At 31.2% G+C, this 11481-nt stretch overlaps 4 protein-coding genes across 4 annotated transcripts; 3 read left to right on the forward strand and 1 right to left on the reverse strand.

Moving 5' to 3' along the window:
- Positions 1 to 387: 387 nt before the first annotated feature.
- On the forward strand, positions 388 to 2661 carry Kpol_265p1 (serine/threonine-protein kinase; the record flags this gene model as incomplete). Its single annotated transcript, XM_001642334.1, has 1 exon — positions 388 to 2661. The coding sequence occupies one exon, from the start codon at positions 388 to 390 to the stop codon at positions 2659 to 2661; it is 2274 nt and encodes a 757-aa protein (XP_001642384.1).
- Positions 2662 to 5403: 2742 nt separating this feature from the next.
- Positions 5404 to 7053, forward strand: SKN7 (kinase-regulated stress-responsive transcription factor SKN7; the record flags this gene model as incomplete). Its single annotated transcript, XM_001642335.1, has 1 exon — positions 5404 to 7053. The coding sequence occupies one exon, from the start codon at positions 5404 to 5406 to the stop codon at positions 7051 to 7053; it is 1650 nt and encodes a 549-aa protein (XP_001642385.1).
- Positions 7054 to 7511: 458 nt separating this feature from the next.
- FAU1 (5-formyltetrahydrofolate cyclo-ligase) lies at positions 7512 to 8168 on the reverse strand (the record flags this gene model as incomplete). Its single annotated transcript, XM_001642336.1, has 1 exon — positions 7512 to 8168. The coding sequence occupies one exon, from the start codon at positions 8166 to 8168 to the stop codon at positions 7512 to 7514; it is 657 nt and encodes a 218-aa protein (XP_001642386.1).
- A 1655-nt stretch (positions 8169 to 9823) lies between these two features.
- On the forward strand, positions 9824 to 10954 carry Kpol_265p4 (uncharacterized protein; the record flags this gene model as incomplete). The annotated part of the gene is made up of 1 exon (XM_001642337.1): positions 9824 to 10954. One exon carries the CDS (start codon positions 9824 to 9826, stop codon positions 10952 to 10954), a length of 1131 nt encoding a protein of 376 aa, XP_001642387.1.
- Between the last annotated feature and the right edge of the window lie 527 nt (positions 10955 to 11481).

The following is an 11481-nucleotide window of genomic DNA, read 5'->3' on the forward strand; positions in this document are numbered from 1 at the left end:
CAGGATCGAGGTATCTTAGACGTCAGGGGGGAATAAAAAGGTTGTTGCTATAATAATAATACTGTTGCTGCTGCTGCATTGGGATTATATTACATTATATTATATTACATTACATTATATTATATTATATCAGAGCCAGAAAGTTGATATAATATCCTTTTTTTCTTCTTTCCTTAAAAATTTTTTTTGCTTCTAATCTGAATCAAACAGCTGGTACTTCTCGGTTGAGATAGAGATTTAAAGGTTATTTATATTTAACAATACTGCTTTGTACAATCTGCATCTTTCACCTATTCTCTTTCTAATTTTCTACCTTTGTCATTGTCATTACATTAGGAATAATAAAAGGGAAAGAAATTGACTTATTACTAATAATAGAGAATAGTCATGATGAATTTTTTTGGATCAAAATCTTCTTCTTCTGGTCAAGGAAATCAGCAACAATCTACCAAAAATAATAATGCTTTTTTCCCAAAATTTGCATCTCACACTGCTACCCCTACTACTGCATTAAGTTCAAATTCTTATGCAATGGGAACTACTGGTATTGCATCTGAAAATGTCATTTCTCAAATGAAAGCTATGAACACAGAAAATGGTAATATAAATCAAAGCAATCATCAAAACAATCATCTACAACCTATAGGGAACGCTGGTAATAGCAGTCATAGTCATAGTCATCATCATGAGAAGATTATTAATAATGATGTTGAGAAATCAAATTTATCAAGTCAATTGAATAATATGGATCGTTTATCTCCAAATACAGATAGCGTACGAACAGTAACAACTCCTCAGAGTACTGGTCCTGATACTGATATTCCAAGGGGTAAATTAGAGCTTACTATAGTGGAAGCTAGAAATTTATTAACGAGATCTAGCAATTCTCAACCCTATGTTGTCTGTACATTCGAAAGTTCAGAATTTATTTCAGATGGTCCTGAAACGTCAAATAATACAGAAAATAGCCATAACTATAGCATAAACAGTCATAATAACAAGAGACAACTCGATAATAACAATAATCCATTACCTGTAATTAAAGAAAATAACAATTTAAGACCTTTGTATACCCATAGATCGTCGTCACAACTTGATAAATTAATGAACAGCAATGGTACTCTAAATCAAAACAATAGAGCCAATGCAAACACTAATTCCTCATGTCCAATATGGCATCATAAAACTACTTTTGATGTTTTAGGGGCTCATTCAGAATTAGATATTTCTGTCTATGATGCTGCTCACGATGATATGTTCTTGGGTCAAGTAAGATTACGCCCAAATATTCATACAACTCCACATACTGCATCAGATTGTCAATGGCATACCTTACAAGGAAGAGTTTTGGATGAAAATATTTCTGGTGACATATTGATAAAATGGGATTATGCCGTGACTAAAAAGAGGCATTATGGTCCAAGCGATTTCGAAGTTTTGAGATTACTTGGTAAAGGTACTTTTGGTCAAGTTTATCAAGTAAGAAAGAAGGATACTAAAAGAATTTACGCTATGAAAGTTTTATCGAAAAAAGTTATTGTCAAAAAGAATGAAATTGCACACACCATCGGTGAAAGGGACATTCTTGTACGTACTGCATCAAAATCATGTCCATTTATCGTTGGTTTGAAATTTTCTTTCCAAACTCCGGCAGATCTGTATTTAGTTACTGATTTTATGAGTGGTGGTGAATTATTTTGGCATTTACAAAAGGAAGGTCGTTTCACAGAAGATCGTGCCAAATTTTATATCGCAGAATTGGTTTTGGCATTGGAATATTTGCATGATAATGATATTGTTTACAGAGATTTGAAACCCGAAAATATCTTATTAGATGCAAATGGTAATATAGCTTTATGTGATTTTGGTCTATCCAAAGCTGATTTAAAAGATCGTACTAATACTTTCTGTGGTACAACCGAATATCTAGCTCCAGAACTACTACTAGATGAATCCGGTTATACAAAAATGGTTGATTTTTGGTCACTAGGTGTTCTGATATTTGAGATGTGTTGTGGCTGGTCTCCATTTTTTGCAGAAGATAATCAAAAAATGTATCAAAAGATCGCTTTCGGTAAGGTTAAGTTTCCTAGAGATATTTTATCGCCCGAAGGTCGTTCCTTTGTTAAAGGTTTATTAAATAGAAATCCAAATCATAGATTGGGTTCGGTAGATGATGGTAGAGAATTGAGAGCACATCCATTTTTCGCTGATATAGATTGGGATGCGTTGAGAGAAAAGAAAATACCACCACCATTCAAGCCACACCTAAGTTCGGAAACTGATACATCTAATTTTGATCCCGAATTTACTCAAGCTTCTACTTCTTATATGAACAAAAATCAATCATCTATTGCGGCCACTCCATTATCACCAGCAATGCAAGCTAAATTTGCAGGTTTTACATTTGTTGATGAATCAGCAATGGATGAGCATTTAAATCAAGCGTACAATAATCGTAAATTTTTACAAAATTCATATTACATGCAACCTGGCTCATTCATTCCAGGTGATCCAAATTTACCACCTGACGAAGATGTTATAGATGAAGGTGATGATATTAGAGATAACAGCAATGGTATGAATGGAGCATCACGACTAGATTTTGAAGGTGACCATCACATGGATGATGAATTTGTCAGTGGAAGATTCGAAATCTAACGTTGGTAGGAAAAAACATTAGAACAAAATAAAGAATAAATAAACGACAGGATTAATCAATAAAGAAAAAAACATATAGAGGCACGACGCTCTCCTGATTATTATTACTGAATTGGAGGACAGAAACGTATACGTTTCAGGAATGATATTTACAAATGTCAATCTAAATTTGTTTTTTAGATTCTCTATTAAATATTATTGTCATCCATTAATTATTATACAAGAAAAGAACAAAAATTTGAAAGAACTACCTATTATTATATACACTTATTTATCAATATATACAATACATAAATCAAATTATTTTTGTTATTATTACTAAGGTGGGGCATGTCTGTCTGTATTGTTTTATTTTATGTTTTTAATCTTCAGTCTCAGTCCGTAAATTTAAATTCTTTATTTGATGAATATAATACAGTTCTGAGCTAGGTAGGCATTGCGAAGTTTGTATATTTTTCTTTTCTTCTGAGCTAAGTTGCTGAATGTTTTAAAGACTGGATTATCGAATTAGTGTATTACCTTTAATGAAACATCTAAAAAGTAAAATACTGGAAAAGGTCCTAATATGTTTCCATAAATGGTTATAATTCGACTCTTTAGCTTTTAACCTGCAAAAATATAAGGATATGACGGAGGACAAATTAGGAAATTATAAAAGTTGTCTACGTAATTAGTTTTCTAAACAAGAATATTTCCTAAAATGTAGCAGACACTCAATTAAGAAGAAATAAAGTGTATAGTAAGAAAGTAGTAGAAGGGGTGGGAAAGTGTAAGGATTACGATGGAGGCGACCTCCAAAAACCTCACTTTTCATAGCTAACTGTATTTCAAATAAAAATAATACCAAAAATAATGTTTCTTTTAATTTATCCTTAACTATCCAGTTAATTTTAAAAGCAGCTAGTTTTAGTCACTAACAACTACTACTGGATAATAACTATAATAATTGGGCTAAGATAACTAGTCAAATAAAATTAATTTACATTTTAGGTTATGCTCATCACTCTTTAAAGACGTCATTTCGAATTTAATTAAATTAATTGTTTCCTCTATTAGATACGTAGATTATAAGAGAGGGACTAGTTTTTCTCCAATTGAACGTATTTACAGATACATACATGGATGTAATCAGCAAAACTAAAACTAAAACTAAAACTAAAACTAAAACTAAAACTAAAACTAAAACTAAACTTAATTACATACAGATATAGCTACAAATACAAATACAAATACAAATACAAATACAAGTGCAGGTACAAGTACAAGTAACGTTTGGTAGTAGTATTCCGGCGTTTAGTATGATATAATTATATATTGATGTCACTTTCATTACTATACATATTTTTTTTACCTTCAATTCAACCTAAAGTTGTCTTTCTTACCTTAACTTTTTGAACAAATCATAACTTTAAATTAAACTAAATCAAGTCTCCCAAGTAGGGATATTTCCAGAAGCAAGAAAGACTAAAGCCACATTCATCAATTACTAAGATTGTTGTTTTTAGAATCTTCTTATTGACAGTTGTAGCTCAATTAGTAAAAACAAAACAAAAAAACAACAACAAGAACTAATGGCAATCAAACTCACAAATTAATACCATGCATGATTTCTTGATTGATGATGCCTTCCTTCTCTTTTACCTAATTCAGTTCAAATGTATGTCTCTCTGTCAAAAGATTATTGTTTAAATCGAAATCTAAATTGAAATCCGGAACATTACAGGAAAGAGACCAGATTTCTTTTTCAACTTCACCTTGTCTTTCTAGGTTGTTGGGTTCAGAAAACGAGGAACTTCTTGACGTTTTTCCTTTGACTGCTGTCAAACAAGACAGTACCAACCGGCAGCAGACTGGACTAAATTGGACTAAATTGGACTGGGACAGACAGCCTTGAGAGAGAGAGAGAGATGGATATACACACAGAGAAGGAAAATTTTTATTTTATCGACAATTTAGTTAGGTAACTAGTGAACTAGCAAACCTACTCTTGAGTATCAGAGAAGTGGTGGAGGTTGGGATGAAGGAACAAGAAACAAGAAACAAGAAACAAGAAACAAGAAACAAGAAACAAAAGCAGACTGAGCAGGCAATAGAGAAAGAGGTCCAGGCTTTTTTCATCTAATAACTGGACTTATGAAGTCTCGAAGCTGCAGCATTAAAATATCATCATACTTGAACTTTTATTATTAATCTTGTTAGAAAGGTGATATCAACTTCGAGTTCGAAATAGGATTAGGATTTCGATATGGATTTGGATTTGGGTTCGACTTTGAAAGTGTAATTCGAATTAGTATTTGAAATTTGGGATAGTAACTTTGCTTGCAGTTTGAAATTAAATTATGATAAATAATTCATGGGTAGTAAACGACGAATTTAGTTGAAACATTTAGGTATTGATAAATTTGAATTTTTATATTTGTCTTGATTAATCATTGTTAAGGAAAAAAAAAAATTACCATCGACAGTTAATTAGTTTTGATAATATTTGTCTCAAATTATTCTGGACCTTTTGGACAGACTAGTACTAGTAGATTATACTGTTAATACTTCTTTTCAATATTAGTATAATAATAGTATTAATATTTAGATATAGAGACATATTTGCATATATGTATATATAAAGAGAGAGAGGAAGAGCTAGAGGTCGTTGGAAATTAAACAAAGTTGTGTATATTATTAGATAACCTTATATTTTTACCGTCTTTTTTTTTTCTTTGCTTGTTGGTGTTATATTTTTAATAAATGTTGGGCAGTAAAGCCAATTTGGATACGAAATTTAGTGCTTTAAAGACTGCTAAAACTGTGGTAACAGGAACAACTTTAGATTCAAATTCACATCCAAACTCAAATGAAATTAAAACTGATACAGATAATGAATTAAGCATGTTAAACTCAACCATTAATAGTAATAATAGCGGTAACACTAATAGTAATATCAATAGCAATAGTAATAATAACAGTAATAGCAGTAATAGTAATAGTAAACCACAATCGAATGAATTTGTACGGAAGATTTATGGTATTTTAGAAAGAGGTGACTATCCTGATATAGTTAGATGGACAGAAAATGGTGATAGTTTTGTAGTTTTAGATACTGGTAGCTTTACATCACAAATATTACCAAACCATTTTAAGCATTCAAATTTTGCAAGTTTCGTAAGACAATTAAACAAATACGATTTCCATAAAGTTAAAAGAACTCAAGAAGAAAGAAAGGCTTGTCAGTATGGTGAATTAAGTTGGGAATTTAATCATCCTTTATTTAAAAGAAATCAAGAAGCAAATTTAGATAACATTAAAAGAAAAGCTGCAACCCAGAAGAAAGTTTTAGTAGATGAAAAAAGTCTATTATTAAATAAAGCAGATGGTACTCAAGCACTTGAAAATGAGTCTGCAATGAATTTAATTTTAAATAATACTGTGAATTCAGAAAGTTTTACTCAATTAAAGAAAAAAGTGGAAAAGCTTCATAAAGAAATTGATAGTTATAAAAAGGAAAATGACAATTATAAAATCGAACTGGAAAAATTAAATAACAAATATTATACCGTTCTAGAAAGTTTATTAACTTTTAAAACTGTAAATGATAATTTAATCGGTAATTTTAATACATTATGTCAAATTTTAACAAGTCAAGGTATTGACCTACCTCAATCAATTCAATATAGCTCCCCGCAAAAGGATTTGAAATTATTAACTACTGAAAGTTCTACTCAATCATTGGTAAATGCTCAAGATTCAACATCACAAAGTACTCCAGATAATGTACGAAATGTACAAGCACCTACTAATGTTCCTATCCCAGATGTTATAGGAGGAAGTGCTGATATAAATTCGAAAAATGATGATATCGGTGATGTAGATTCTAATGAATTAAAGAAAGGTTTCCATGTCTTACTTGTAGAAGATGACGATGTATCGATTCAGTTGTGTTCAAAGTTTTTAAGAAAATACGGTTGTACTGTTCAGGTCGTGACCGATGGTCTCGCCGCCATCTCGATACTAGAAAAGTTTAGATTCGATTTGGTGCTGATGGATATAGTTATGCCTAATTTAGATGGTGCTACTGCAACTTCAATTATAAGAAATTTCGACAACCGTACTCCGATTATTGCTATGACTGGTAGCATCGAACACCAAGATTTGATAACGTATTTACAACATGGTATGAATGACATTTTAGCAAAGCCATTTACTAGGAAAGATCTGTATTCAATATTAATAAGATATTTGAAAGACAGGGTACCGATATCAGACCAAAAGAATCAATTACAACAAGAGCAGACATTTGATAACGTAAGGAGGAGTCCAGAAGTACATGAGGATTCCCAACAACAAAATATTCCGGTAATGATGAATGATGGACCTCCATTGAAAAAGACAAGACTGTAAAGTTTATCTTTTTCATCATTTATTTTTTTCTTCATACCAATTTTATCAATATTATAAAGCTTTAATGGATATTTATTGCATGTAATGGCATATAACTTAAATTTATGATGCAATTAAAACTGTAATAAACGGATCAATAAAGCAGCTGGATCCATAAAATAGCATTTCAAAATAATTTAATATGTTGTCAAGGGCTTACTATATTTTTTTAAGCGACTCATAAAATTATTTTTCATGATTCACTCATGATGTATTGTATAAGGAAGAGTTCTTATAAATAATGTGATGAAATTGTAAAAGTAACTCGGCCGTATCATTTATTAGTAGCATTAGTTAATTAGTATCTATTTCAATATTTTTATACAATTACGCATTATAAATAATTATTATTTTGTTCATTAAAGATGATTTCTGCTTCTCTAAACATAAATTTTATAATAATCACAACTGAAGGTTTGTTAGTTAATCCAGTGAAAGACACCGTCACCTGTAACAATGCCATCCATTAAATAATCATGCTTTTCTATTGGTAGGATATCTATAATTTGCTGCTTCAATGATAAACCAATCAAGATCGGTTTTACAGTGTGATCTTTTTTATGGTGATGAATTTTATATCTATGGAAGAAATCATCATAGTAACCAGCACCATGACCCATTCTAGCACCATTCTTTAGATTAAATGCAACACCAGGAACCAATATAACATCAAGTTTTGGTGGGAATGGTGCAATTTCTTCAACTTCCGGTTCCCTCAATTGGTATTTTCCTTGTGGCTTTAAATTCTTGATCTGTTCCCAACTTTCCATTCTATGGAAGGTGAGGTGAGGATGATGACTATTATTGTCTCTTAATATTTGGTGTCCTGTTTCTTTTGTAGTTGTGCATCTAGGTAAAAACACTTCCTTATTTTCTTTAAATAGTTCTTGTAAGATGTATTTTGTATCAACTTCACCTTGATCCATACTCATGTAACAAGCAATGTTTTTATAAGGTTTTAAAAATTCTGATAATTCTTTAGTGATTTTAATTGATTGGGCCTGTATATCATTCGCTGGAATTGTAGCTAGCAGTGACTTTACACTTTTCCTGATTGCAACTTTTGCACTGCTCATTTTTAAATATCTGCGTTCTATATGAAGTTATAAGGCTAAGTAAAATCAAGTGTATTATTATCTTTCAAGTTAACCAAACAATTGTATCTAAGAAAAACACATGTAACATTAATGTATTGAAGTAACTTCTTTTATTTACCCTTTGAAGGTCAAGCTGGATGGGAAAAACCTGAATTTCAAATTGAATATTATATATCTCAAGCTTCCTGTTGTTTTTTTTGCTGCTTCAAGTGTTATCATAATGTCTTGTAGAAAATATATATATGAGTGCATTACCATTTATGACTAGGTGATCTACTAACAATTAATTAGGTTTAGGTTTAGATTTGGATTTGAAAATACTTAAAATATTTAAAATTATGAATCATCTAGTAATTTACCTTAGATATTGTATTTCCAGTACCCCAAGTCAATTCCACGTCAAAAAAAAAAATGCAAAATAAAATTAAGCTTAAAAATTATAATATATAAATGTAATTTGAAAACCGATAGAAACAAATAAGCAGTATTAGCGGAGAAACCCCTGGACAGATATGACAACTAAAAGCGTTTTCGCCATCAATTGCTCAATCTCAATATGTGAACATTCTCTTAACTAACAGGAATATCACAATTTAAAATATGCCTTTCCATAGGCAATAATATTTGTTATCTGCTACCCTCCTGCTCTCTGTTTTATTTTCTTTTCAACTATGGACAGTACCATATCTTCCACAACATCAGTCACTTCCTCTCTAACAGTTCTGATAATTTTGACCAAAAGTTGACTCCTGTGTTAAATTTTACATCAACTTTTACAATTTTTCACTCGAAAGCGCTATAAAAGAAAAAGAACCAAAAATTGTTTGGATTGACAGTAAGAATATTCAGTACAAGTGGTGGTATAAAAAGAAATAAAAGCTCATCGCAAAAAATGTATTTTACATGTTTAAAAACAGGCAGCAAAACAGCCATTAGTCCCATTGTGAGTATAATCAAAAATGATGGCCTACAAGGTTAGTAATACTATCACAATAATAAGAAAGTGTTAGCTCGTTGGGGGATTGGTTCTGTAGGACATGCCACTAGATGGGTAATTGTTTCTATCAGAGAAAGAGAAATATATTTATTTACAGATGGTATACATGCGGGTATTAATTTGCACTGACTCTGTAAGCATTTATGAAATGGAATATAACTTGATAAGCATATAGGAGAAAAGAAGGCAAGTAAAAAAAAAAAAATTTTTGTTCTCTGTGTCTTGCCTAATATAATTTTGATTTGTACTAGTAAATGATCCCAAAGAAAAAAAAATTATTCCTTACTATAAACCATAACAACAAGTCCATCGGCTGCTAATTTCTCTTTTATTCTAGGAGGAATAATGTATATGTAAGCGGTACAAAAGATGACTGTCTCTCTCTAATCATGAATTTATATATATATATGTATATATATATATATTAAAATCAAATTATGAGGAAAAATACTTTTATATATTCCCCAGCATCTATTGATAACAAAATAGAATTTTTGGATCGATATACTTGGCATAAATAGACTTGAATTTAAATACCTATATTGTTAGTTGGACTTTTAATTATAGTATCAAATAATAATAATAACAAACAGATATTACAGTTTATTTTAGTTTACTACATTTACAATCGCTCATAATGACAGTTGGACAACTTGATTCGTCTATTGTTAAAATTACAAATTCTGCAAACAAGTCAGAACCATTGCCAAATGATAAATTAAATTTTGGAAAGACATTCACTGATCATATGTTAACAGTTGAATGGACAGCTGAATTTGGTTGGGCTGTTCCAGAAATTAAACCTTACGGTAAATTAGAGATTGATCCATCTTGTTGTGTCTTACATTATGCTTTTGAATTGTTCGAAGGTTTAAAAGCATATAGAACTAGCGATGATAAGATTACTATCTTTCGTCCAGATATGAATATGAAACGTATGAATAAATCAGCTGCAAGAATTGCCTTGCCAACTTTTGATTCAGAAGAATTAATCAGTTTAATTGGTAAGTTGATTGAACAGGACAAGCATCTTGTACCAGAAGGACAAGGTTATTCTTTATATATTAGACCAACCATGATAGGTACAACCGATGGTTTAGGTGTAGCTGTACCTGATAAAGCTATGATTTTTGTAATTTTATCTCCAGTAGGTCCATACTATAAGACTGGTTTTAAAGCAGTAAGATTGGAAGCAACCGATTATGCAACTAGAGCCTGGCCAGGTGGTTGTGGTGATAAAAAATTAGGCGCTAACTATGCCCCATGTGTAGTACCACAATTACAAGCTGCTAACAGAGGGTATCAACAAAATCTGTGGCTGTTTGGTGAAGAAAAATATATTACTGAAGTGGGAACAATGAATGTGTTCTTTGTTTTTAAGAATACAGAAACAGGTAAAAAAGAATTGGTTACAGCTCCATTGGATGGTACCATCTTAGAAGGTGTTACAAGAGACTCTGTATTGACTTTGGCAAGAGCTAGGTTATCACCAGAAGAATGGGACGTTAATGAACGTTACTTTTCGATTTTGGAAGTTGAAGAAAGAGCTGCCAAAGGTGAATTGGTAGAGGCATTTGGTTCAGGTACTGCTGCTGTAGTCTCACCAATCAAGGAAATAGGATGGAGAGGTAAAGACATCCAAGTTCCACTACTCCCAGGGGAACAATTTGGTGAATTGACTAAAAGAGTTTCTGAGTGGATTGCAGACATTCAGTATGGAAGAGAGGAATTTAAAGATTGGGTCAGAGTTGTAGCTGATGTTAAATAAAAAAAATTTATAGTTCAACTATGTCGCATACTTGAATAAAAAAAATTAGCATATTATACTTACTAATATCTAAGGGCTGGGAATTGATATCAGATTAGCTAAAAAGCCGTTATCAATAGTAAAAGCATTAAAATGTCATAAAACAGAAGACTACTTCTAAACAAGGAAATTTAAATCTTGATTTGTAAACCGTAAAACCCTATGAATCACAGCGTTCTTTGGAATTTGAGGCTTTAATAAGCAAGGCTATAGTAGAAAACTAAGAGAAAAGGCAAAAAATTTAGGGGAAATTTGGGAGAGGAAACAAGACAAGTGTAGAATTCTAATTCTGACTGAAATGCTCTATGTGTTCCATTTTACAGTACAGAAACGAAAGAATTAAGATACTTTTTATCCTTCAACATTAATTTAATAGTATGATTTCTTCTTACAGGCAATACCATACCCTACTACGTAACGAATTATAAAAATAATTGATTACACGATCAAAATTATGGGACGATTTCAGTAATCAAGTTTCTTCTAAC

The sequence above is a fragment of the Vanderwaltozyma polyspora genome, genomic scaffold (genome assembly GCF_000150035.1).
Source record: "Vanderwaltozyma polyspora DSM 70294 KpolScaffold265 genomic scaffold, whole genome shotgun sequence".
Lineage (NCBI taxonomy): Eukaryota > Fungi > Ascomycota > Saccharomycetes > Saccharomycetales > Saccharomycetaceae > Vanderwaltozyma > Vanderwaltozyma polyspora.